At 34.8% G+C, this 26,809-nt stretch overlaps 5 protein-coding genes across 7 annotated transcripts in view; 3 read left to right on the top strand and 2 right to left on the bottom strand.

Annotated features, from left to right (window-relative positions):
* LOC111790868 (selT-like protein) overlaps positions 1 to 421 on the top strand; it is a 3,495-nt gene extending 3,074 nt beyond the window's left edge. Inside the window, exon 4 of the mRNA XM_023671975.1 lies at positions 92 to 421. Within this exon, the coding sequence (XP_023527743.1) occupies positions 92 to 208 (117 nt within the window). The 3' untranslated portion in view covers positions 209 to 421. The remainder of the gene's footprint in view (positions 1 to 91) is intronic.
* A 1,591-nt stretch (positions 422 to 2,012) lies between these two features.
* Positions 2,013 to 11,410, bottom strand: LOC111790864. 3 transcript variants are annotated; one of them, XM_023671969.1, is made up of 24 exons: positions 11,171 to 11,409; positions 10,454 to 10,584; positions 10,102 to 10,186; positions 9,956 to 10,009; positions 9,425 to 9,516; positions 9,203 to 9,306; positions 8,849 to 8,927; positions 7,814 to 8,273; positions 6,892 to 7,230; positions 6,593 to 6,796; positions 6,408 to 6,506; positions 6,250 to 6,322; positions 5,674 to 5,801; positions 5,301 to 5,598; positions 4,966 to 5,204; positions 4,763 to 4,884; positions 4,456 to 4,573; positions 4,282 to 4,337; positions 4,108 to 4,201; positions 3,834 to 4,026; positions 3,672 to 3,749; positions 3,486 to 3,592; positions 3,347 to 3,409; positions 2,013 to 2,680 (listed from the first exon to the last, which is right to left on the bottom strand). In XM_023671969.1, exons 1-24 carry the CDS (start codon positions 11,213 to 11,215, stop codon positions 2,573 to 2,575), a joined length of 3,369 nt encoding a protein of 1,122 aa, XP_023527737.1. In that variant the 5' UTR covers positions 11,216 to 11,409; the 3' UTR covers positions 2,013 to 2,572. The 3 variants fall into 3 exon arrangements, with proteins under 3 accessions (XP_023527737.1, XP_023527738.1, XP_023527739.1); XM_023671970.1 differs by having other exon boundaries at positions 3,672 to 3,734; positions 11,171 to 11,408; XM_023671971.1 differs by lacking the exon at positions 2,013 to 2,680 and having other exon boundaries at positions 3,305 to 3,409; positions 3,672 to 3,734; positions 11,171 to 11,410.
* A 986-nt stretch (positions 11,411 to 12,396) lies between these two features.
* Positions 12,397 to 17,261, top strand: LOC111790869 (acyl-coenzyme A oxidase 4, peroxisomal). The gene is given in 12 exon segments (XM_023671976.1): positions 12,397 to 12,713; positions 13,245 to 13,349; positions 13,705 to 13,811; positions 13,983 to 14,079; positions 14,192 to 14,307; positions 14,396 to 14,455; positions 14,574 to 14,683; positions 15,504 to 15,663; positions 16,203 to 16,279; positions 16,375 to 16,546; positions 16,638 to 16,730; positions 16,924 to 17,261. Coding segments are annotated over 12 exon segments (1,260 nt in total). The 5' UTR covers positions 12,397 to 12,682; the 3' UTR covers positions 17,056 to 17,261.
* Positions 17,262 to 18,355: 1,094 nt separating this feature from the next.
* Positions 18,356 to 20,835, top strand: LOC111790863. Its single transcript, XM_023671968.1, has 5 exons — positions 18,356 to 18,513; positions 18,720 to 18,857; positions 20,212 to 20,273; positions 20,343 to 20,401; positions 20,490 to 20,835. Exons 2-5 carry the CDS (start codon positions 18,781 to 18,783, stop codon positions 20,505 to 20,507), a joined length of 216 nt encoding a protein of 71 aa, XP_023527736.1. The 5' UTR covers positions 18,356 to 18,513; positions 18,720 to 18,780; the 3' UTR covers positions 20,508 to 20,835.
* Positions 20,836 to 21,265: 430 nt separating this feature from the next.
* LOC111790804 (ERBB-3 BINDING PROTEIN 1-like) lies at positions 21,266 to 25,213 on the bottom strand. The gene is made up of 8 exons (XM_023671866.1): positions 24,956 to 25,213; positions 24,726 to 24,810; positions 24,400 to 24,549; positions 24,159 to 24,312; positions 22,228 to 22,580; positions 22,049 to 22,140; positions 21,780 to 21,959; positions 21,266 to 21,584 (listed from the first exon to the last, which is right to left on the bottom strand). Exons 1-8 carry the CDS (start codon positions 25,047 to 25,049, stop codon positions 21,499 to 21,501), a joined length of 1,194 nt encoding a protein of 397 aa, XP_023527634.1. The 5' UTR covers positions 25,050 to 25,213; the 3' UTR covers positions 21,266 to 21,498.
* Positions 25,214 to 26,809: the final 1,596 nt, after the last annotated feature.

Raw genomic sequence — 26,809 nt, 5'->3', positions numbered from 1 at the left:
TTTTTTTTTTTTTTTTTTTTTTTTTTTTTTTTTTTTTTTTTTTTTTTTTTGGGTAAGATGACTGTTGACCGATATTATCCGTTTTCTGAAGGTATTTTCTAAGTTGAAGGAGCAGAGATTTCCTGGTGAGATTGAGTTGAGAGATCTTATTGGAAGGAAACTTTCTGGGTTGAGATTTGTTGACAACGCCGGAGGAGTTTGGTCATAGGTATGTGACTTCTTGTGATCATTACCATTTAATCCAACTTTATAATAGCTTAGGGAGGAGCTTGTCTTTGATAGAGATTCAGTTTCAATGTCTATTCGTTATATACTAAACATTACTCCCTGTTCCCCATTACCTTTGTTACGGAATCAAAACTTTTAAAACTTCAAATTCATCCCACTCTAAAAGAAAGTCCAAATTCATCTGTTGATTTCATACCATAATTTCCTTGTTTGATATCACTTTGCATGGTCATAGGTAGGGTAGGTTTTTGTTGTAAGAAGTAAGTGCGGTACATGATGAAGAATAACTTTTACTAGCTGCTGAACATGTGCATTTGTAATATGTTTGGAAAGTGCTTTTGAAGGAATATTTTGTTTGAAGTTGATAATTTAATACAAAATATTTTCCCATTATAAAATCTTGATATCAACACTATATGAATTTTTGTTTTGTACGAAAATAGTGCAAGTGACTAATTCTACCATCTTCGTCTATGATTTTCATCTACATACCTTCCTATAATCTGCATTTCTTTTTATCTTTCTTCTAGTGTCGTATTCTTCATATTAATTAGAATGCGAAATGTTTGTGAATCGGTATGCTTATGATATGTTATAATATGTGAATTGTATGATAATACTTACGGTACCATGTGTTCAATGGTATATTTGAGATAAGATACGAGAAGGATGCACTAAACGTAATGTAACGATAGAAGTAAGACATGTTCATGAAACGTTATGGTTNACTAGAAATAGCTTTAATTAGTCTTGGTCCTGTAAGTTACTACTATGTTGGTGACACTAACAGAAGGTTGGACTAAACATTGACGATGCCGCCAGTGTTCAAATTCTCAATGATAGGACAAGGTTTATTCTCTTCTCTCTCTTTGTCTTACCGTCTCTCCATTCTCTCTTCAGTAGGGAGAGGAATAGAGTCCCATAAACTATAATATAACTTGATGTGATCTACTTTATATGACAGATCTTAAATTTTAAAAGGTCAAAGATTCAACTAGTAATCTGATCTTCAATTTAATAATTTTTATATTGCGTCGTGTCAAGTTATTTTAATTCATTTAGAAATTCTTCCAAGTCTTTGAGACATTTTTCACAAAATATTTTCAATGATTTGTTGATTGATTGTATTGATCACAAATGTTTTTTTCCCTAATGGCTTGTTTTTAATATCTTTTACCAATCATTATGAAGTCATATTTTTAGGTAATCTCATTTGAATTAAAGCGAGATGTTTGAAATTCTTTTATTCCAAAGATTTTTTTTTTCAAAATACCATTCATCTGAAATCATTTTAATCTGTAGAAATTTTGATTTTATTAAGAAAACAATTTCTCTATGCACACTTTAAGATAGCTGGGTTTGAAGTTGTCATTAACAATTGTCTCACTGCAAAAATAATTTTATTTTAATTTTTTAAATAATGAAGAATTACAAGTAAATGGTCGTCTGACTTTTCCCCACGGATTGCAGGAAAAAAAAAACGCTCTCTTTCCACATCTTCGCCAAAAATGGCAAATGATGGTAGTGCAATTCCTCGTACTACAAAATTTGGTAATAATAAATAATCTTTTAAGTAGAGGCAATAATCCAGACCGAACATAGAAAAAAAAATTCCAATTCAATCCATAAGCAAAACCTGTGTACTGAAAATTATTCAAAAGTCTAAAAAGTTCCAAGTAATTTTTGTAAATTACTCGTGTTTTTAGTTATTTAAAACAATATCTTCCAAATTCTTTTGATCTAAAACTACGTAATGAAAAATATTTATAAAAGTAATTAGATAATAAAGTCAAAATGTTTAATTAGTGTTTTTATATCCGAAATATAAACAAATTATTAGCTTACTTCCTCGGGGATAATCCGAAATATACAGTTACGAGATACAAATAAACACGTATAAAAATGGAAGGGGATATTACCGTACTCTCTTCTGATTATCGAGGAGGGCCTCTCGCATCCATCCAGAACATTCTTAACCTTCACCGGAGCTCTGCGAACTCAACCTGCCAAATGGGCTCCTCTCGAATATTCACACGATAAGAAGAATTACTCACACGAAGATGGAAAAAGTTACAATTCTGACAATCACCAGTTGGAAATCATATTCGGATGGCTGAAAACTTGCAATTCCTAAGCAACTCAACTCTCAGGCCACTTCAACCAATGAGCGCGAGTGAGTGTGAGTGTGCGTGTCGATTCCAAGTTCACAATAGACGTTCTCTCTGCCATCTCGTCCTTTGGTGACTAATTGGCAAGCTGAAGGGCATGAAGGGGAAAGAACGGTTGTGAAGAAATATATACCTATTAAGTATGAAACACCTATTTCAGATATAGGTTTAATCATTCATATATGCCACCATTTCCGCTTTTCCATCGTCTTCACAAGTTCATTTGCTAATGACGCAAAGTCTTCTGCGCCATTTCGCAAATCTTCTGTGCGCTTACTCAGTTTCTACAAAACATCAACAACGCAAAGTGCGACATGAATTTTTACTTGTGTTTGTGAGATGAAAGCATCGGATATGGGTAATAAAGTAACTCATAATGCTGAAACCCATGCAAATACGTGAATGAAATGGGGGCCGGATTTCCCTTCACTTGCTAATTTATTGAAAATGTTTGTTTTTTCTTTTTAAACATACTGAGTCTGTTTCGTAGTTAATAATAATAATAATAATAATAATAATAAAACATTTTCTAATATTCAAATTCATTTAAAACTCTTTCTTGAAGAAGGATGAGAGAGCTGATAATTTAAAAAATGATTATCTAAAAATGTGTGTGATTGAATCACCTATTAAATGTGGTAAAACCAAAACACATTTGTTTAAAAAATGCCAAATGTATAATTAAAAACACTTTTAGAAAGAATAAAAAATATTTTAAGACACTTTGTAACACCAAGGTGGTATTCACATCAAGACTTTCTCCTAAATCTTAATCAAACGAGCCAACAAATTTGTATCCTGTTAACGTTCGTTCCACTTTGGTTTTTATTTTACTATTTACTGATTTCATTCTTGAAGTAATATCTAAGTCCAGCAATTCCATCTTCCTATCAAATCAAGCTTCTGAGAAACCGGTAAGAAGATTATGCATGAAGCAACCCGATACATACCTCTAATTTTTCTTGCCTCTCTAAGAGTTTGTTTCTCGCATGTGCAGCAGCCAACGAAGCATCCTACATTTCACTGTTCATTAGAAGAGGAAAAAACAATCAATACCAGAATCAAAGTATAATTCTGATTTGAAATTACCCCGGAAAATTTGTATGTGGCTAAAATTTCTTCAGTTGTTCTAGTTTTAGGCTTCCAATCATCATCCCCATCTCCAAACAATCTTTGCCTATCTGTTCTCCTCTCCTCTGCACAGACAGCACATAGTTTACTTGCCTATCTGTTTTCCTCTCCTTTTTATGAGATTTGGGTTCAGTTTGGTTATACCTTTAACATCCTTGGATGAAGTAGATGCTGGTGGTGGTGGTTTGTCGTCTATTTCAATATCATCTATTTCAATATCATCTATTTCAAAAAGAAAGTTAACGATGACCAAAAAAATCGGCAAGAAACAATAGTGTGGATTATGGGATTTGTTTAGAGCAGAACCTATTGTGAGTTCCTCAACTTCCTCGGTATTCTTAAGAGCTGAGGATGATGAATCTGGGAACGGAGGCTTCAGAAATATTTCCTCCAAATGAGCACAATAAGATTCACGGGAAGTGCAAAAATTTACGGTAGGGGTCTTTTTCCCGCCTTTAAAGCCTTTGACAATGCTACTTAATATCCCCGTTGACGGAAGCTGCAGTAACACCGTTATAACTTGAGGGTGAGTGAAAATATTAAACGCTTTAAGAGGAAAAGGCAAATATTCTGTTCAAACCTGATTGTTCTTCTGATAAGATGAAACACTAAAAGCAGCATCGGCAGCAGCAGCAACAACTTCATCATAGAGACTAGGCAAGGAGTCAGGAATACTGAAAACAGCAAACTATTTAATCCTCTTTCACGATTTAACTAATATTCTATCATGCCAGTTAACAAAACATCAAATTACCTGAACTCATTTTCCTTGGATAACAGAGAGAGAAAAGCTACCTCGCCCCCGTTGGCCTATTAACACAAGGATGTTCCAAATAAACCTTTAAGATCGTGAAAACTGCTAAATGTTCCAACACTCACTTTTCTGACTGAATATTATATATATGCAACAGTATACTTGCAAGCATACCAGCACTATCTGCCCTTGTTCAGAAGAACTTGAAATCTTGTCCATGTTTGCCTTAAAGTTCCACATTAGAATCGATTGGAGGGAGCTTGCTTTCAGCAACTCTAAATCTGGCAACGATCTAGTCAAAATTTGGAATCAGCAGCAACCATCAAACAAACAGCAAAGCAATACTGCCTAAATTTATATGACTAATAAATGAGCAAAATTATATATCTAATCTGGTAGGAGTGCGTTGGCATAAATGTGGTAATCAAGTCTACACGTCTAATAACATTAGCACATCAAGTGCAAGAGGTTAGCTCCTTACCTTATTTCAATAACACCAGACTGAAACAACAATACTAATCCGACATCTCTTTCTTTGATTTTAAAAGTAGTAGTCCAACAACATTTTGACTGCTTCACTTTACGAGTAGGTTTATTATTTCCCTGTCACAATGAGAGCATTTAGTTAGAAACTGAAGCAACCAAAAAGAAAGAAAGGAAAAGATAAAAAAGGTATAGAAGAACCTGAATTATGGATTTGACCGAGTATAAGCGCAATGAATCCTCACAACAAAGTAGAACATATGAATCAAGAAACTTTTCGGCATGGCGTGTTTCTTCTGCAGAAGAATCATGTTGGGATTCGTGCAAATTTGATCCAGCAGAACCACTGCCTAGATTACATTCACTTTTGGTAGTAGGATTTTGGGATGACTCCTCATTATCCTTTTCATCAGGAGATCCAGAGACAGAAATACCACTCTCTGGATACAGCAACAAAAAATCTTGTCACGACAAATGTACACACGCCCAAAGTTTTTATTTTCTTATAATCTTGCGGAGATGGATATAATACTTGCCTATAACATACATTGAAATCGCAACAGATTCCTTTTTCAAGTGCCACGGCCGAAGGCTGATCATGTTTCCGGCAGTACCATCAAAAACATTGATCTTTGCATCTTTGGTTAATATAAACAACGGTTCTTCAGCACAATCATCTGCAGATTTAGCCCCTGAGTGCTTGGGGCTCCTTATAGGGCCATGAGTTACAGCAAAATTTCCTTTCCAAATCATTGTGATAATGGGGGAGCTTGAGTTAGATATGCCCTCCGTAAAGAATAAAACCGATGATGAAGAAATGTCGAGCACTGCAATCTGAAAAGAACGCAGGCTCAGAGATCCTATTATAAGCAAGTAAAATTAAGAAGTTTGGTTGTGGAGAATCCTTACACGACCATTTCCATACCCCACACCAAGTTTAACTCCACCCTTAGAAAACTGCAATGCTTGAATTGGGGAATTTAGGAGAGAAAAGACAGCTCTACAATGAGGTCCTTTGCCTTGAGGCAGACTATGAACTGTGGAATAAGTTGACCATGTTTATTAATAGTTGATTTCTAGTAAAAATAGACACACAAGTCAATTTTTTGGAATTGAAACAACTCATCAGAGGTATAGCAACCTAAAATTTAACCATTTACAAGCTTGCCTTGAACTGTTTTTATATATGCTGAAAAAGGTTGAAGTTTCGTGCACATGCTCAACTGTTCACATAATCAACGACTCTCCAACCAATCCAAATTTTAACCTTGACAAAACATTGGTTTCTCAAAATCTTTGACGATAATAGTTCACATGAAAATGAAATTTTAATTAAGCATGCAGGATCCATTCTGTAAATAGCGAGGTCTAGTTTCAAAATTCCATTTGAGATTTGCAAGCATGGGGAAAAATATTTTTGCTACAATTAGCAAAGCTTCTTTTCTTTCCCCCTGGGGGGGCGAAGAGAATTAACAAATTAAATACCTTCACGTCTGGATTCGGTAACAAAGTATAAATTTTTGTCATCAGCACTGCCTTTAAGGTCATAAATCCGCACCTATCCAGTTAGTTTAGCAAGGAAACAGTAAGTACAAAAGAATTTTAGGAGCCGAATCTCATCTAAACAACAAAAGATTTCTAACCAGACCACATTCATTGCCAACAGCTAAAGAAGTAGTAGCACAGCAGAAGTCCAATTTTAATATAGGAGCACTTGAACCAGCAACCTTTATACCTTCCAACTGCCAAATTTCAAGTATTAATAAGAAGGTTTATATCATTTTCTTTTATCAGAAAAATAATAGGGGAGATTATGGGGAGTTCTAACCTCAGCATCTAAATGGCATATAAAAGAAAATAAAGGATGAGTTGCATCCCAAACGCGTACAGAACCATCTTGATAACCTGCTAGGTATACCCTCTCAACCTTATCATCTTTCATTGTCGGTAACTGATAGGGCACTCCTCCAGTCAATGGCCACTTTGCACTACGAGCTTGAATTGCTGTTGAACTAAGCTTCATCAATGCTAGCTAAGAGGAAAAATACTTGAAGTCAAGGGTGTATAACTGAGGGCACACACACAGCAGAAGAGAGAGGATCAAATATAAGGCAACAAATACAATACCTCAGATAAAATCTTTGTCGAGGATCCCCAATTGGGCAACTTAATAAGCTTTGACGTGGTCATGGATGGTTCGGATGTAGGTATCATTGCAGGAAACTCCAATGGAGAGATGAGTGGTTTGCTGTCTGTTTTATCTATTATTGAAGACAGCATACTTGCGTCATAAAAGTGCAGTTTCCCAGGGTTTGTAAGCACAAAAAGTTCTTCTTTGGGACCATTCCCAGCAGCACCAGAACTTGGCAACAAGATCATATCTGCAAAAGAGCCATGGAGTTTGATCTCTGTACGACCCGCACATCTCAGTACCTCCATTCCAGGTGACCACTCAATGGTTAAAACCTGTTGAGAAAGTCAAAACATAAAACCAACATAGCTATTTATACTGATGATTCCAAGAGGCATTTTCATATTCCATTGCTAAAAGCAGAGAACATTGTATTTTCTATAGAAAGTAGTTGAAGTTTGGGTAGAAAAGTAAAATAGTTGCATACCTTCTCTATATCATGAATCAAATACAAATACAAGGCCTTCTTATATAGAAAAAAGAACGTCTACCAATAAAAAAAAAATCTTCAATATATAAACGATAAATATACAAATACGACACAAAAATATGAAGGAACTCCAACAAAAGTTAATAAAAAGTATTAAAATAGTGGGAAAGTTAAGGTTTTAAATATCTGCCTGCACAAGTCTCATTCAGCGAACGATGCAATCAAAGAAATGAAAATTCTCCTTTTCTACAAAACAAATTTAGCCTTCCAGTGGATGTATAAGTGAAAAAGACATTCGCAATTTAATTACTGCTACAAATGTGAATGGTGGCAAGCATTATCCTTTTATTCATTAACTGCATCCACGTATACAAAGGAGCTATAGAAATGAAAAGGCAATGTGGAAAAGTTAGAATAGAACAACACACCGTTAAAACTTCTTCAGATCCTATCTCATCGCCACCATAGATGAATAACCGCCCTTCACAATCATTAGGTGCTCTACCGTTTCCAGACCAATGCAAGACAATAACAGGAAGTCTTTTCTCTGAAGATGATAATTGTAATCTAACAACATTTTTAGATGATGGCGAACCTTGTTGACCACTACCAGAAGCGGTAATTAATGTTTTCCAGAACAAGATATCTCCATCTATATATCCCACAGCAAGAATTAATCCATTGGAGGATGCCCAACAGAGAGCACTTATCTCTTTCTCTGCTAAACTATTTTCCAAAGCATCAATTGGAAGGTTATCATCCACTTCGCTCGATGATTCATCAAGTCTGTCATTCATCTGCAGGTCCTTGCCGCCTCCAACAAAAAGAACTTGACCTCTTGAGACATCCCAAAGTAAAAACAAGCCACTAGCATATGCTATCAAAACACTGAGAATATTACAAACTGAAATTAGAATAATTTCACGTAAAAGAAAAGGAAAAAACTAAAGAAGAAAAATTGTATCCAAAGGAGAGCATTTGAATTATTTTTAAGGATATAACTACAGGCTTAATAGATTTTGTTTTAAAGATAGTTTTTTAAAACCAAGAACAAATTACTGTGATAAAATATTGTATCAGTAGAATTATGTAATTAGTTTTCACTACAAACATCAAAGTTTTAAATATGACATTTAAGTATGAAAAATAAAATTGTGTTCAAATACAAAACATGGTGAAAAAGAAATATTTAACATGTCATACTTGAGTCCAATTATTTGTTTAAATAAGAAACAGTTGGTCCTAAATGTTTCAGAATTCATAAATCATCATATTCATGTAATGTTTGTCCCATAACCATTTTTATGCTTCTCAGGCAACATACCAACTCAATCTAAAAACAGAGTTTAACATCTGACTATTCATTGTTGGCAGTACAAAGAAGAATAACCTTTAGTACCAACATTTCAAATCCAAAAGCAAAGAAGTTAATAAAGTTTATTCATTCCGTGCAAGTATCTTACCTGTTCCCAATAGAAGAATGTTGAAGAACTCCAATGACAGGTGAGGTTTGGACATCAGGAAATGGAAATCCCGCAACATCTATGGGCCAAAAAAAAGTGGAAAAAACAGTGTATGGTCATAAGCGATGCACCAAACATCTGAGTTAATACACTTTGCTCATTCAACAGTTCACTATTTTCACTTTTGTTCATTTTTTAAAAAATCACCCTTGTAATAAGGAATTTCCTAGTGGGATGAAATACATAAAGCAGGACATTTGTACATAAACGGATCAGAAGCAGAAGCATATATCATGTAGTTCGATGAACTAGACAATAATGTCTCTAACTGAATGAAACAACAGACATTATTACCACTGATAGAAGTTGCAGAAACAAGGTATGGCAACTGCAGAAGTTTTCCATCTTCAGCATCAAACTTGATAACTGACAGAAGACCATTCTCATCCCCGACATACCTGCATGTTATTGAATAATTTCTTATTTTCGTTTTGTGAAATCATGGCTGAACAGATTGATTTCCAGTTATTGGCCAATTGAAAGCTGAATGAGATGATGCAATGGAGGTTGGTATACATGAAGTGGGAGCCACTGACGATGGAAAATGCAGTTATATTTGATTCCCACTGTAAACAGCATGCTATAGACCTGCTGTCAAGATTCCAGACCTGCCATGAAAAATAATGAATAACTACTGAAACATTTTCTAGCATAGATGAACGTGCATCCACCTAAACATGTACGGCAGTGCCTTGCCACCAAAAATAAGTAACCGAAAATATTCTGCTACTGAGAAATAAAATTTGTGGACGCTTGCAAATCCCAATCAACTACTTTCTGATAAGATTGCAGAGAGTCATTCCCTCATGTTACCTCAAAAAACGGCTATAGAAAACCAGGAATAGAAATAAAACTGAAGACCAACTTAACCTGCTGTCTTACTAATGGTATTGAGGTTCAAATATATAAACTTAAGAATACAAGGCCGGAGTAAACAAAATAGTGGGGATTAAAATTGTTATTAACTAGATTCATGATATGGATATGAAGATGTCTCATCGTGGTTATCAAGGATACAAAACTACTTGGTTAATGAAGATTGAATACCTGAATTTCGTTGCCATTGGAGATGCTAATTAAATAACCCTCATTCTGTAGAAACTGTAAGAAGGAATGCCCAATCAGTTCCATTGCTGCTAAAATAGGAAAGAAGTGAGTTTATAATTCACTTTTAAAAACTGCAGAAAATTTACCTCCAAGTACTTGTAAGGCAATTGGTTTGGGGACATAAGAAGCCCTTCAATACCACCTCCACCGATCACTTTTATTCTTCCATCCCTGGCATGAAAAGTTCATTCAGCTGAAACGATGTCTTCATTTTTCCTGTTCTAGATTTCTACTAATATACATCAAAAATCAAACCCTCACTCATCCAAGGTGCCATAAATTCCACAGGATAACATCACGATTATCTCGCATAATGTACAAGATAGGCCAGTAGCAGGCAAACATACTATTCATAGTTCAGATGCAGGTGACAAGCTACTCAACACTTTTTAACTTTCATGTTCATCAAAATTTACAACTAACAGACGACCAACTCACAGTGTTCCAATGGCCAGTAGCCGTTGGATGGAGTCGAAAGCAAGAATTGATGCGGTTGATGGAATGCCAGAGTGAACCGTGACTCTGAGATCCAAGTCCTCCGGAGTTAAACTACCGCGCAGTACAGCATGCTACATGGAGAAAATATGAAAACAAATGATGATTTCGTTTCTGATTAGTTAAACATTGACGACGGCTCAGGATCAAGCATAAAATAGCTAACATTGCACGAAAAAAGATACCACAGCGTGAAAAATGAGCCGCCAAGGAAATCGCGCGTTTAGTTTAGAGCAGTAATGAGTGAATAAAAAATAAAATACGAGGAATGCCAAACCGAATCANCCGTTTCTTAATTGATCGGTATTACCTATAATTTGTGCCAAGGTGAAACGAAAATATCTTCCGTTCCTCGCTCGTGACTTAACCAAGACGTACAAAATATAAGCTAAGATTAGTTCCCTAAATTGCGATATATTGTCGCCTCTATAGCATCGCAGATTACATGATCAAATGGAATATATCTTGTTCAAGATCCTTTTCATAAGATAGACAGGGCATTGAAACATACGCTAAGATTAAGATGAAGATTCGTCGCCGCAACATATTTCAGATTTCATCAATTTTGAGCAAGGAAATTAAAACCCTAGGTCATGTGCATTATTGATGAATTCGAATACGGCAATTCTTGTCGAAGTAGAACCAGGTAGAAGTCAATACCTGAGAATGGAGAATGGCCTTCTGCAACAATCGCTTGGCAAACATGATCGATCAACTTGACTCCGACGATTTCTTCCTAGATAGAATCCGATCAATGATCATTCCGATGACAGCTGAAGAAGTGAATTCATCGGTTTTCACTCCCGAATTTCAAGTCAAGGGCCATTCAACTTGCTCTCTCTCTTTCAAAGATTCTCTACGGTATCTTCTCCTTGGATGTATTTAATTTTCGCGCGCGGAACGCCACCTATTAATACTATTTTTGTCCCTCCCTTTCTTTCCTTCCTCCCTCGATATATCCGCGTAAATTAGAGGGTTTGACGTCACCATAAAACATCCCTTAACCTTTATATAAAAATAAATAGCAGTAATAAAATTTATAACAGTTTTTAAATAAAAATAACTTAATCGTTAATTTAAATATTTTTTTATAATTTTCTTTATCTACTCAAATATTCTTAGATATTGAAATTCTATTTTTTATATCTATAAAATTTAACATATACAGCAACAAACATGTGAGAAATGTCGAACTAACTGTGAATTTTATAGTTTTAATTTTAAGTAAAAATACAAAGAAGGTTTGTTTTTGTAACGAAAATATTGTTAAAAGATTATACTGATTTTGCAATAATAATAATAATAATAATAATAATAATAATAAAGAAAAAAAAAATCTTATACAACAAAACCTAATTACTAGCATATCGGGGCCAGAAAAAACTAAATTAAATTAGCTTCTAATGAGCGTCAAAACATACCCCATTATCTGCAAATATATACCCATGAGTTCATTCTTACATTTGCAAGTGTATCTGAAAAGACGTGAGGTATCAAAACTCTCTAAAAACTTCTTTTATTCAAATATTTTATTATTATTATTTTATTTATTTTTGTCTTCTAACTCAATTTTGACCTAATTTATGTTCTGGAAACTATAATTTAATCAATTATCCGTTCTTTAAATAGTTTGAAAACTAAATACAATATATTAATGAAAACTCCCAATTCAAAGCTCTAAAATAATAATTGAAAAAATTATCAACTACTTTCACAATTATGAACTAAAATAAAAGAATATTGTTGAAGGAAGAATGATTTCTAGATAATAAAAAATGTGAATAATCTTCATTAAATTAAATTTGAACTATATATATTATAAGCATAATTACATTTTATTTTTATTAAATTATTTAAAGCCATTTATCACTTTTCGTAATTTCATTAAATCGGAACGAACATAACAAAAGAAGAAAAAAGAAAAAACTCAATAGATAGCCTTGAATGGCGTGCCTATAACTCCTATCTTTCTGCAGGAAGGCGGGCACATGGTTCATTCGTGTTCTTTTACCAGTTCAGATCGCCGCTTCACCATTTTCTCACGGGTTTGAAAGTTCTTAGTTACCTCCATCGCTCTCCTTTTTCTCCGTTGTCGTGCTCCGATTATTAAAATACGAAGGTGGTTACAATTCTCAAGCTCACTTCAGCGTCGTTGCTTCTATCTACTTGATCATGACGGTTGACACCAAGATGAATCGCGAAGGTGAGGTGGATTCGTTGACCTCGAATCTTTTACGAGTTTGTTCTAAGAATTTATGATTTCTAGTATACAATTTTGTTTACATTTGGTTTGATGCTTGATCCATGTCGTAGCTAATTTTGTTTTATCTGATGACATGTTATGGCGGACTCGTACATTAGAATGAAATTCCATTTCATCTACTTGATTGGTTCCCGATTTCTCAAGATCCTCTGAGTTTGATAGTAGTATGTATGTGATTGTGCATTTTCCCCAAGGAAATTAGTTTGTTGAATATGTTTGATCGGTTGTTGTAGAAGGGGGGAAAATTATTAATTTTATTTTTGCCGGTTACTACAAATTCTCGATTAACACTTTACGTCATGTTGGGCTTTTGAGCGTTGTTTTAATTGTGATTATGCTTCTGCCAACAAATTGACCATCAAATTCCATTCAATTCTATGCGTGCAGTCGAGAGTTCTTTAATTATTTATGTTTCCGATGTTTGAATTATTAGGCCTCTTACTCTTCTGTAAAATTGATGAATTATTGCAGATGATAAGGACAAGAATGCAAGAAGTGCTTACTTCGGTTCACCGGCCCTGGATGTTTCTGTTGCGTTCCCTCAAGCAACTGCTGCATCTGTCTTTCCTCCTTCCGGTTGGAATTCTTAACCTCCACTGCTTCTAGTTCTATTTCCGACTATCATCTTTATTTCTGTTAGGCTTTAGCTCATGCATTTACATTTGGTGTAACTCCAGTCATTTCTTCCCAACGTATACTTGACTTCACCACGGCTCATTAAGTTTTTTTAACAATTGTGCACTCAGATTTTTTGCTTTTGTATTTTTAAAGATCCCCGGTCACTGCACATTCGGGATCTAGTAGCCAAGGGTAATAGGGTCAGTTGCTCTCATAAGTGTTGAAACAACTTTTTTACTGGTTCAATGTCATCCTTCAATTCGTTTGTTTGTTTATTTCCCCATTCTTGAAATTTGCTTTTGTATAATTACAGTATCGGACTACTATCAGTTCAACGACCTATTGACTCCTGAGGAGCAAGCTCTCAGAAAAAAAGTGAGACAGTGCATGGAAAAAGAAATTGCTCCAATTATGACAAAGGTGCTATTTTTCTCCCACGTGTCTCTTTGAAGGAAATGAAACATACTAAAAGTTGGCCTTTGTATCGGCTGCTAATTCACCGTCTAGTTCTGTTTGGTCTATGCTATGTCTCTTTTGCTTGTTTAAACTACAATTCTAAAGTCTGTTGATCTGGAAGTTTTACCTTGTCAGTATTGGGAGAAGGCAGAGTTTCCATTTCACGTTATCCCAAAGCTTGGTAACTTGTGCATTGCTGGTGGTACGATCAAGGTACCTGCTTTTTGTTTCTGTTTCAACTCTTGAATCTACGTTAAATTGTTTCAATATATCTGAGTTTTTTTTTTTTTTTTGGATTTTTTTTTTTTTTTTGTTGTTGTTGTAGTAGACGTTAGGTGCTTAAGTGTTCAAGATTTCATATAATTTTTATTAATCCTCAATAATAGCTCTATGTGGATCGGAGGAGCAAAAGCAGAAATATTTACCTTCCTTGGCAAAGTTGGACACTATCGCTTGTTGGGTAAGGGGATTGTTATTGAACTTGATATCAATTTCATAGGGCGTGCTTAATTTTCAGTTAATTGAACAATTCTTTTCCCCTTTTCTAGGCTTTGACTGAGCCTGAAAATGGAAGTGATGCCAGTGGTTTAAGAACAACAGCAACAAAGGTTTCGTGCTCTTTACTTTCTTGTCTGTCATTTTTTTTACTGTAGGAATGGCTTTCCAATAATTGGCATAGTTAAACGTTTTTAACTTTTTATATTTATTTGACATCGAGACAACCAGGTTGAAGGAGGTTGGTTAATAGAGGGGAAAAAACGCTGGATAGGAAACAGTACGTTTGCTGATTTATTGGTTATTTTTGCCAGGAATACAATTACGAATGAAATAAATGGGTAAGTGCAAGGTGGTATAAATTCTCCTCACTATCATTTATTACAGTGATCGTCAAGTATTTACATAAAAAAATGTATGACACATGCAGATGATTCCCCATTTCTCAACTTTTTTCTGAAACTTTTTGCATTGCGTGTTCCCCTCTAGTCAATATCATTTGTAAGAACGTATCTTTTAGAATTAATTTCTGTAAACAGCAAACTGAGTACCCTCCCTGTGATACTCATGAAAGTTTAAATTCTCTGTGATGTCCACAATACTTCCAAGATGCCCTCTCTTCACCCTCCCTTGGTAAGCTGTTTGCACATCATTCATGTGTACATTAGTACTTAAGATGTCTGCAGATTCGTGCTACACTCACACCTCCCCANCCTGTGATACTCATGAAAGTTTAAATTCTCTGTGATGTCCACAATACTTCCAAGATGCCCTCTCTTCACCCTCCCTTGGTAAGCTGTTTGCACATCATTCATGTGTACATTAGTACTTAAGATGTCTGCAGATTCGTGCTACACTCACACCTCCCCATGTTACATGTCACACGCTGACTCTGCCTGAAAAACGCCATATAGGAGCAACTAAAAATCCAAAATTTACTCACAAAAATGTGTTATACTGGTTGTTCATTGGGTCATATCATTTGAATGATTCTAGCTTCTTGAGTTGGCACGTGTGCACTATTCAGAAAAAATTAAGAATAATCAAAAGGTGGCAACAAGAAGAACACAACTTATGATATGATTTTTGCACTTGCGTTTGCAATAATTTTACCCGTGTAACTTTTTTCCATGGATTCTGGTTTTCATTTTGGCCTTCCAGATTTATAATCAAGAAAAATTCCCCTGGTCTGATGGTTACAAAGATAGAAAATAAAATTGGTTTGCGGATCGTTCAAAATGGAGACATTGTGATGAATAAAGTTTTTGTGCCCGATGAAGATAGGTTACCTGGTGTAAATTCATTCAAGGATACAAATAAGGTAAGTTTTTTTTTTTTTTTTTTTTTTAAATATATTTAAATGTTCATCTTATTCTTGTCTTGTTGCACATTTCAGCTTGTATGCATGTGTTAGAAAAAAAGTCATCCTGCTTATTTGTCGTCTCTTTATTTCTCTTAATAAAATGGGGTATTTCATTGTCAGTGGCTTCCATGATATTTCATATTCTAACCTCTAATTTTGATCGATAAAGTAAACGAAGATTCAGTGGATACTTTCAGATTTTACTCTGTTTCCCACCTTTTTGTTTGATAAAAAATTTCATCTCTCTTTTTCTCATACTCAAAATATGACACCAAGGGATTTGGGGATGCTCGTGTATGATTTGAAATGTGACCAAAAAGTATGAACGATTGGTATGCCAAATACTTTCACAGTACATGTTGAAGTTCACTGATGTGATGGAAAATCTGAAAATCAATTCATTGGCCTGTTAAGAAAAAATATCTCTTCTTGAATTTAGTTTCTTTTATCAACATTTTTACTAGTTCTATAGTTATAACTAGTGCTCTATGTGGCAGGTTTTAGCGGTTTCACGTGTAATGGTTGCCTGGCAGCCCATTGGCATAGCAATGGGCGTTTATGACATGTGCCATAGGTAGGCATAACAAACATTTTGTTACCCTTTTTCTTCTAATTGATCTATTAATTGCAAAATCTAGGCATTATATTTCTAATGTCCAAGCAATCCAGATATTTGAAGGAGAGGGAACAATTTGGAGCACCATTAGCAGCTTTTCAAGTTAACCAACAGAAACTTGTCCTCATGCTGGGAAATGTTCAAGCAATGTTCCTCATGGGTTGGCGACTTTGTAAATTATATGAAAAGGGCACGATGACTCCAGGTCAAGCTAGCTTGGGGAAGGTTAGAGCTTAGGATTAAACTAAAATAACTTGATGAATATTAATTAATTGCCTCCCTTTTCATTAATATTTGTTTCTTATATTGGCATCAGGCATGGATCACTCTGAGGGCTAGGGAAACCGTTGCTCTAGGACGTGAGTTGCTTGGAGGCAATGGGATTTTATCTGACTTTCTAGTTGCAAAGGTTTGCAAATACTCACTTTCTTGTTTATGTCATATATTGACGGAAAATGATTTTGGTTTCTGATTTAAAATATGGTCCTATAATACGTAATTACTTATCTTTCAAGCTTGAATTTCAATTACAAATTTAGTCTGTCAACTATAATCTATAAAATTTGCTTATAAATTAGAAACTAAGATGCTATTTTTTTCAGGCATTCTGCGATTTGGAACCAATCTATACGTACGAAGGAACCTACGACATCAACACGTTGGTAACCGGCAGAGAAATCACAGGTGTTGCCAGTTTCAAGCCTGCTTCTCTCGCCAAAAGAAGCCGTCTCTAATATGTTTTCTGCCTACCAACAGTTGCAAGATTTTCTGATGCGAAATTTTGCACACTGGCTGGTGAGGTAACCAAATGATATTATCTATGAATAAAATGTGTATTTATTTAGTTTCTTATGGATTCTGTCTACGGGATACTTCATCACAATGTGTGAATAAACTATTTAAAATTAATAAAAACATCAGTTATTAAGTAGTTTAAAGATGAACTAATCAGCAGTGACATTTGCAAGTCGTTCTCTGTAGCGCACATAGTTTTAGCAAAATGTTCTCAGCCGATTATTGTGAATAGAAGAATGAACATTTGTATGTGACGAATTAGTCTCTATCATAAATATTAGTTTTACAATCCAATGCAATTTAAATTAATTAGAGATCAGATATGTTTACAAGTTACAAATCTACATCATTAAATAATATGAGTTTTAACTTAAAACTAAATTGTTATATTCTAAAGTTTAGAAATGTATTTTTTATTTCTAAAGAATCTCATCAAATTTAGAATTTTACTGTTGAAACTTTCTCTGACTCCTACAATAATAATTTTCGTCTCAAACTAGTAAGATTAATTGCGTCCTAGACAAGGTAAAGCAAAATATTTTTTTTCCACAAATATAAAGCTCTATTTGCTTTAATCATGGACTTTCATGGATATTGAGAGATTTGCTTGTCATACCCATCATGAAAATTATTCGAATAATATTTGGAAATAGCACTCATCCCATCTTTGATAACTACGAAAGTTCTATTTAATGGAAGTATTTTAATGGTTTACATACACAATAATAAATTAGAGTGAAGTTTACCTCACTCGAAACTAATCTTATCACTGTGCTCACCCCACACTAAGAAGATAATGCATAATTTAGTAGATATGCCTGAATTAAGATAATGCATAATTTAGTAGATATGCCTGAATTTATGGAGATTTGATGTGAAGGTTTAATGTAGCCATACAAACTTCTAATTTCACGGTCTATAAACCTATTGAAACGGAATGTCAAATCTGCGATTGAATTATGGGTCTCTCATAGGTGGGAGTAAATTGTGTTTATGTGGGGGGAAGAAATACTTACGTGGGGACTACGTTCGTCTTTTCACTAATTCCACAATTGTTTTTTATTTGTTTAAGAAAAATTATAGAATAATTTATTTTGGTGCTTTTCAGTTAATTTTAAAGATTAAGAAAGAAGTGGAAATAGTTCTAAACGATATAATAATTAACTTGAGGTTTTAATTTATTAAAAAAAACCTAATTTTAGAGATGTGAATGAATTTTTGTCAAAATAAATAAATAAAGAATCGAATTCTGGTTAAGAGAGGCATCAGGTTCTTCTGCAACCAACACACTATAGGTTGAGGCGAGAAGTCTGGCTCCCGCGTAAAGAGGCTGGGTTGGCTTGCGTTGGAGGGAAATTAGGGCATTGAACCATTGTCATCGCGACGATATTATTTAGGTAAAGATATCCTAACTTCATCTGTTTCGATCGACTTTCCTTCGTTGAAATTCCGTTTGTCTGAGTTATTTTCCATTGATTGAAGGGTTTTGCTTATGCTTATCTCTTCTATACTTCTTTACGAGTTTTTATAGTCTTCGCCGATTTCTTTTGATTCCTTGAAGGAAGATAAAACCAGATTCTGTAAACTTCTTCTTCCGTTTCAGGAATACGCATCAAGCAGCCATCTGAATCGCTATTGATTTATCTGAATACTTGGAAACGAGCATGGCGGGTGGAAATTTCATGCACAGAGTAGTTTCTTACCTCGTGAATGAGGTTATCGTCAACAGTCTTGCGAATAGGTAATTGAATGATCCGACTTTATTGCATTAGACGACTTTTTTTTTTCTTCTTCTTTCGTGCCCGTATTTGAATTGGACGATGAGGATATATATAATGAGCTTCATTCTCTGGCCTGAGGGACCGATTTTAGTTCCTATTTGGCTCGTTCTATCGAAAGAAAAAAAAAAAAATCAAATTTGCTTTTATGTTTATCTTCTGCCTTCATGGTTGGGTGTGCCGATAAAGAAATCTGAGAAAATTTTGCTAGAGGTCCATTGATCTTCCATATATGAAATTTTATATAAAATTGATGTCCAACGATCTACGTCTGCTAAACAAGATTTAGCGGTTGGAGTTGAGAGCAAATTTATTTATTAGCTTTAGCGCCTGGTTGATGGTTGCGCGTGCAGCTTGGGAGATTCTATAAACTTTTGCTATAGGTACATTTTCTATTTCTCAATTGAATTTGATGGTGTCTGATCTATGTTTGTTAAATCTATGCTGAAATCGGAACTTAGGTGGTTGAGTTAGAGTAATTTTTATCTTTTGATATATTTTTTCATTTGCGTGGTCTGTTCAGTTGTTTGTACAAGTTCTAGCAGTTAGATTACTAATATAAAATGGAATGAAAGAACGATACAAGAGGTTTGTCGCTTTGTGCTTTGAAAACACTTCTTTGGTTATAGTCTTTCCCAACCCATTCAAAAGTGGTGGTAAAGGATAGGACAATGTGTAGCTAGATCATTTAGGAGGGACTTATTAGTGAAAATACCTTTGGAGTCTTTTATCCAAACCCATTAAGCTTGAGGGAACGATGGTTTTTGCAAAGGAACCGGGGTGTCGATATAGGAAAAAGTAAATTTAATCTTGTAATTATAGTCCTTAAATTCCTATGAAGTGTATATTACGAAAAGACGGGGGAGTCTTGTTTTCAATCAAGACTGTGATCAATTTCTGTACTTGATTTTTATAAATTATTTTCACAATTCTGTTTTTTCACTCTAAAATTAGACGAGTCTTTCCAGTTTCCCCTTGGTTATACTGAATGTATTTCATTGATCTGTTCAAAATTCTGTGTGAAGTCTTTTGTGTGCCCCAAGATTGTCTCTGTAGTTATTTAGGCCTTTGGAACAATGTCTCTGCTCTAAAACGGCCATTCCTTGCTGTCTTCCCCAAGATTATCTCTTATTCCCTCGTTTGACAATCTCTAATGCTGACATTGTGGGCATGCAATGATTATGGAGAGGATTGAATCAATTATACTTTTAAGAGTTTGGCAATTTTGGAATCTTTTTCCCCCAGCATTTCTGGTATTGAATCCATGATGTTCAAGCTCAGTGACAATTGAAAAGTCACATTTTCCCTTTCTTGCAGCCGTACGTTTCAAAGGTTTGCTGTGAGGACATCAAAGCAGATCGAGGATATATCCAACAAAGGTAGCAACTTTAAGGTTTTTGTTTCACTGATTTAACTTATGCTAACAAGACCTTGGAATTGTCTTGCAGCTTCTCAGAAGAAGCAAGAACTTGCGGAACAAGTGAAAGATCTCTCCAAAAATTTTGATGTGAGACTCTTCTTACAGCTTAGATCTTTCTTATTTTGAACAGCATAGACATATATCCTCACGCCTTATTCGAATTTTCTTTTTGCAGTCTTTCAAGAACCAATAATGGCAGAGTGGAACGTTTTATTGCGACATTATGTAAATCCAATTCCAACTTTTCAAATCCGTTTGCTCTTTGCTTATAACAGTCGCAGATAGCATTAAGTAGTAGTAGTACTGTTTACAGCTTTATCTTGTCTATGTAATGAATAATTGTGACGGTAAAATTTTAGATCCGTTCCTGGAACTTGGTCAGCTGTGCCTGTGTTTGAAGCCAGCCAGGATAAACCAATTTCTGCCTTACTTCCTCTGACTGTGTAACCTGTTTACAGCCTTATCTTGTCTATGTGGGACTTTTAAGCACGTCATGAATCAAAGCATTGCCAATTTTGGTATTTCAAGAAACTTGCGTCCGATCATGAAGCAGAGCATGCCTTTTAGCCATTTGGATGAAAAAAGAAACCTTTTTGACACTTTGATTTTCCATAAGAGAACCTTTCTGACGACATCAACTAAAACTATCGACATAAAAACATGCAATTATAGTCATCAGAATATAACTTTAGAAAGCGTGTATGCATGTTAAACGAGAGAATTTTTAATTCCACGAAACAAAATTTTAAAATTTCTATAATTTTTTAAAGAAGAAGTTATATCGACACCGATTTTCCTCTGAGCATTCACATATTAACACACAACATAGAAAAATAAATACGAGTTTATCCGTCTGCGGTCGAAATAAAAGATGGTTAACAAAAAAAAAAAAAAAACAGGGTTTAAAGACAGCAGGAACGAATGAAAAGATAAAAGAGTAAACAAAATAGATTAGGGTGATTCAGTCGCACATCTCACCGACTATCAAAATCCAAGTATGTCAACCATACAAAAGAGAAGTTGGATTCATTAATAAAGAACGTTTCACCACTTTAAATCTGGCAACCATCACCTGCTCATTGTGTGTACAAACGAGGTAAAGCCAAATTTCAAGAAAGAAAAAGCGAAGGGGGATTTCCTGTTTTGTCCTTTTACTTCTTTTTTAGAGTGTGGTTTTTGGGTGCTCATTCTTGGGAGGCACCACCATTGACTGTGGCATCCATAGGCTCATCAGCATCTTTAGGGTCCTCTGTTTTGTCTCCCTTCTTACCTGCCAACAACGGAGTAAATGTTCAGAAGATCAAATCAAATATTATCCGAAACATGTCCGTTGGTTGTTGGTAAAGAGTGGTTGGAAAAGTATTGTCAGACCAACCTATTATCTTTTCAAAACCAAAACAGTACATCGGAAAACATTATGTCAATGGCAAAAAAAAATGTTTTTGCGGTCTGTCTGTTAGCTAACCTTTCTTCTTCTTTCCGCCACCCTTTTTCTTTGTCTTCGTGCCCAATGCCAACCATGCCTTGATTTCAGGATCCTCAATTGTTTTTGTAGGCTGCAGATCCTGCAGGGGATGAGATGTGACTCGATCGGATCCATTAGGCATCAGCAAAACGGTGAATTTGATATGAGCAACGTAATCACCTGATATACACACAATGAATTTAGCCATGCAGCAAAAGAAGAATTGAAATGCTTAGGCCAAAAGGAAACTCAAACATAATCAGCCTCACCAGGCTTCTCATGAAGAACAGGGTATGGCTGCAAAAGATCATGGTTAACACATTCCACCAATCCAAGCCGAGCCCTTTTCTCTTCCAAAGCCCTGCAGCAATTATGAGATTATATGAATTAACAATAGAGGTGCAGAAACAAAAATATTGACAGTGGCCATATGAGAAGCATAACGAACCTTGCTGAGAAAGGCATTATAGGAAACTTCTGAGTTATTTCACTGAAAATAAATCTAGAGGCTTTCATCTTTAAATGATAGTTCCTGTCCACAGCTCTTTTATAAATAGTTGTCTGCTTCTCATCCAACAACTTGGGCTTTCCTTCTCCTGTGCTTGTAACTATATCTATTGAGTACACCTCGTTCTCCTCAAATTCTGCTTCATCAACCCTCGTCTCAGGATTGGCAACGCTCAATACAACCTTGTTCCCATCAATCACAAACTGCTTCAGCTGATGGCTAAGAACACCTTCGACGATTTTGCAGTCATAAGATGCAGCAACCTTTTGAATTGCTTCTGTAACATCCTTGTTCTGTAAAATGAAGTTTTATCAAAAGAGTGAAAAAAAGAAATAGAAAAGAAGTTTAATAGAGAATTGAAATGGGTGACTGCCTCTTTTCAAAAGGCCACACACGTGGTTATCTAATTGGCAATACTTCGAAATAAATGAGAAAACAACAGCACTCAAAATTTTGTTTATCCCAAGTTCCTAAACATTGAAATCAAACCAATGAAAGTCCATGATACTCTATCAGTGTAACTATGACATGAAAAGGCTTCATTGGATGCAATCCATAGCCATTGTAGTTATCATCAAGTAGAGACCATGTTGCCACGAATAAAGAATTCTAATAAACGAAAATTTTCAAAACAAGAAAACAGGAGAGGAACCCCAGGATCCTAAAACTGGAAACAAAATCACTTTAGGTCCACGATACTCTATCAGTGTAACTATGACATGAAAAGGCTTCATCGGATGCAATCCATAGCCATTGTAGTTATCATCAAGTAGAGACCATGTTGCCACGAATAAAGAATTCTAATAAACGAAAATTTTCAAAACAAGAAAACAGGAGAGGAACCCCAGGATCCTAAAACTGGAAACAAAATCACTTTAGGTCCACGATACTCTATCAGTGTAACTATGACATGAAAAGGCTTCATCGGATGCAATCCATAGCCATTGTAGTTATCATCAAGTAGAGACCATGTTGCCACGCAGAGGCAGTGTAGACTAAATAATTCTAACAGACAGAATATTTCAAAGCAACAAAACAGGAGAGGAACCACAGGATCCTAAGCCTTGAAACAGTCACCTTAAGTCCATGATACTCTATCAGTGTAACTATGACATGAAAAGGCTTCATTGGATACAATCCATAGCCATTGTAGTTATCATCAAGTAGAGACCATGTGTTATACAAAGACAATGTAGGAAAAAAATGTTCTAGTAACAAATGGATTTGTTTTTATCAAGAAAACATGGGGAAAAAATTTCCTAGGTTCCTAAACCTTGTAAAAAACCACGTCAAGACCATGATTCTCTATCAGTGTAACTATGACATGAAAAGGCGTCACTGGATGCAATCCATAGCCACGGTAGTTATCATCAAGTAGAGACCATGTTGCCGCACAAAGGCAATGTAGGAAAAAGTGTTCTAAGCTCACTGAGGTGTACAAATATTTACTAAAAATTAATTTGTTTTAGGCACCTCCATATTCCGTAATATACACTAAAATGGTTGTAAAAAGGAATTTGGCATAGAAAAACTATGATAAAACCACAGGTAAAATGATTTGGGCCAATGTTGGACATAATAGGTTTGACTATGGATAACTATCCATGCCTACCTAGTGTTACTCCAAATATGGCCATAGTTCATGTAGGCAACAGGGAAAAGAGGAAATCAAAAGAAACAACTGATTACCTCGGCAAAGTTGCCTTTCAAATAAACAGAAAAATCAACATTCATTTAGTAGAATTTAAATATCCAGATATTCACAACATACTTTTAAAAAATATCATGATTTAGATTGACCGACAGACTCAAAAATTTTACATCAAGTCCAAACGAATTAAAATTTATAGCTCAACAGCATAACAGGTTACCTTTTTTCCAGGCCTCACGAGCCTCAACGCAACTTCGGCTGCAGTGTTAGCAGCTGCAATAACATCGGCAGCTCTTCCTGTAACGGGACCTTCTTGGAGCACATGAGTATGAGCGACCACAGCAATAAACCCGTCAATATGACAACCTAAGTCACTGCATTAAGACAAAATTCCACCATGGTTTTATAATTCCATCATTAGTGTAACAACTGAGTTACCCAAATACATTAGTACAGCTTACATCTTAACTATATCGCCCTCTTCCAACACTGTCGCGTCGGATGAAAGGGGTGAGAAGTGACATACAGTGTTGTTAACAGAAATGCAAGTTGGAAAAGCAACACCTCTTTCAATCTTCTTCTTGGCATTTTTGTACACATTGCCAGTTTGCCTATGCCCAACAAGAGAGAAACAAAAAACACAGAGAGAAGACCCCATTAAATTAGGCAGTTGATAAAACGCTCTGCGGGATGACATTGAAGAACAATCAAAAGCATTGAATTGACTTGAACAAGCGCGATCAGAAAGTAAATAGATCCTTCAACTTTAATAAAACTAAACTCTTACTCTCTAATGAATGAATCCCCTTTCTCGCAAACGTCAACAATCTTTGCTTTTGGTTTGCATTCGGATATCACCAACTGCAATGCCTCTGCATAAACATCCATTTGATCACTTAAAACACACGTTTCCACATAGAATACACCAATTTTCGGTATAAACATCAAGCAAAAACAGGGCTCGATTAACCAAATTTAAACTGATGTGAGATAGAGAGAGAGGGGATGGAGTGTTACTGTTGGCAATCTCAGCGGCGCTTTTGTATTTGGTGACTACTTCAGGAGAAGTAAGATCGAGCTCCTTCTCCTCCCTTTCCTCGTCGGACATCATCTACGCCGGCGAAGAAAAAAACAGTCCGACGGATTGAAAACGGCTGAGGAAAGAATGAGAAATTAGGATAAAAGTGTGAAGGTTGATAGAGGACAGAAGGGAGTAAGCAAGGAAAGTGGAGAAGGATTTAGGGTTACAATCGGTGAGGTGAGGCCGCACTTTCATTTCTTATATAAGATTTCATTTCCAATGACGATCTAGGGTTTTGGTTGTGATGCGTGTCCCTCTTTGCAATACTCATGGCCCCACACCCACTAGCATATTTTGTATTTACCTGTCTATTTTTTCTTTTTTCTTTTTTATTATTTATTGTGTTAACGATTTAGTTTCTTTTAAGACTTGTTTCAAATAATAACAAAAATATCTTTAATACCTGTTTTTGGAAAATAATATAATAATTTATTAATTTATTAATTACATTTAATTAGGACTATTGATTTTGATTTTTTAAGTTTAGTATATCAAATCATCCACGGGTTAATTAATATATTTATTTAGTGAGTAAAATAAATATATTAATGAGATATTAATAACCTCCAAACCTTCCTTTATTTTGTTTTATCCGAAATATAGTACCTCTCTTATTTTATTTCATCCCAAATTCTTATTATTTTATTTCCTTGGTCTCGTTTATTTGAAAACACAGAAAGTTTTTTAAACAAAAAAAAATTGAAAAAATAATTATTATTTGATTCCTAAGATACAAAGAAATGATAGTATAAATATTTTGTCATTACACCATATAATATTGATCGCTGCAATATAATAAAATGAGATATTCGTTTGTATTCGAACAACTCGAATTTAGGCAACTTTTCGAAGAACTTTATAATACACTTTGGCTAAAGAAAAAAAAAATTACACATTACATTTCCAACGAGGAAAGCTTCGATAATATAAAAATGGCCTCAATACTTGAAAGTCTTTCTTTTTTATTTCATAATTTTTTTTTAAACATCTCTATAATAGTTTAAGAAATTACGTATTCTAACATTAGGTTCAATGTACTCTATATTTTTAACTATTTCCTCTTAAATTCTATATATTTTAAAGTTCTTACCTAAAAGATTATTAAAAGGATTATTGAAGAAATGTTGAGGAAGGTATCAAAATTCGGTAAAATATTTATTAGAAACTAAAAAAAAAAAATAGTAGAATACATATTTCATGGTAACGTTATGGTGCACCAATAACACAAGCGTGTGCACCACTCAACTCGTCAATGATATACTCTCAATAAAAAAGACAAGTTAAAATCATCTAATCTTTTTTTTTTTTTTTTTTTTTTTTTTTTTTTTTTTTTTTTTTTTTTTTTTTTTTTTTTTTTTTTTTTTNAAAAAAAAAAACTCGAAGCTAGTTTGCCACATAACTTCTCCCTTCCTTCCCTAGCCTCCTCCAATATCAATCATCAAATGATCAACATCTTCCTCATGTCTCGCGAACAGACACAGAGAAAAAATCTTAACCTTCCCAAGATAGAAGAAAATAGCGCAAAAGAGGGAAAAAGGAAAGAGAAAATGAAGAGAATAGGAAAGACAAAATAAAGAGAATCTCCTAAGATGGATTCGAGGGATAAAATTTGAATGTCCCTTCTCCTTACAATCACATGATGGTCTACAACGATCCTTCCAAAGATAGAGTGAACAGGAATCAGAAACTGTGCTGCTAGTTCAATTAGCAAGAAATTCATAAACATGTCATGCTTAAAGACTCCATCCTTCAACTTCGACAACATGATACTCATGGAATGGACCATTTTC

The sequence above is a fragment of the Cucurbita pepo genome, chromosome LG03 (assembly GCF_002806865.2).
Source record: "Cucurbita pepo subsp. pepo cultivar mu-cu-16 chromosome LG03, ASM280686v2, whole genome shotgun sequence".
Taxonomy (NCBI): domain Eukaryota; kingdom Viridiplantae; phylum Streptophyta; class Magnoliopsida; order Cucurbitales; family Cucurbitaceae; genus Cucurbita; species Cucurbita pepo.
Note: the sequence above shows the minus strand (reverse complement) of the source record. Positions and strands in the feature narration are given on the sequence as shown.

Bases quoted from the DNA above. Each gene is read 5' to 3' on its own strand.
- LOC111790864 (XM_023671969.1), bottom strand. From the start codon at position 11,215: ATGTTTGCCAAGCGATTGTTGCAGAAGGCCATTCTCCATTCTCAG. The intron at 8,928-9,202 runs GTAATAATGTCT...TTTGGCCCATAG, and splicing joins TTCTGCAACTTCTATCAGTG to ATGTTGCGGGATTTCCATTT. The intron at 6,507-6,592 runs GTTAGAACTCCC...GAAATTTGGCAG, and splicing joins TATGCCATTTAGATGCTGAG to TTGGAAGGTATAAAGGTTGC.
- LOC111790863 (XM_023671968.1), top strand. From the start codon at position 18,781: ATGGCGGGTGGAAATTTCATGCACAGAGTAGTTTCTTACCTCGTGAAT. The intron at 18,858-20,211 runs GTAATTGAATGA...CCTTTCTTGCAG, and splicing joins GTCAACAGTCTTGCGAATAG to CCGTACGTTTCAAAGGTTTG. The intron at 20,274-20,342 runs GTAGCAACTTTA...ATTGTCTTGCAG, and splicing joins CGAGGATATATCCAACAAAG to CTTCTCAGAAGAAGCAAGAA.
- LOC111790804 (XM_023671866.1), bottom strand. From the start codon at position 25,049: ATGATGTCCGACGAGGAAAGGGAGGAGAAGGAGCTCGATCTTACTTCT. The intron at 21,960-22,048 runs GTGAGGCTGATT...TGTGTATATCAG, and splicing joins TGTTCTTCATGAGAAGCCTG to GTGATTACGTTGCTCATATC. The intron at 21,585-21,779 runs GTTAGCTAACAG...CGTTGTTGGCAG, and splicing joins TGGCGGAAAGAAGAAGAAAG to GTAAGAAGGGAGACAAAACA.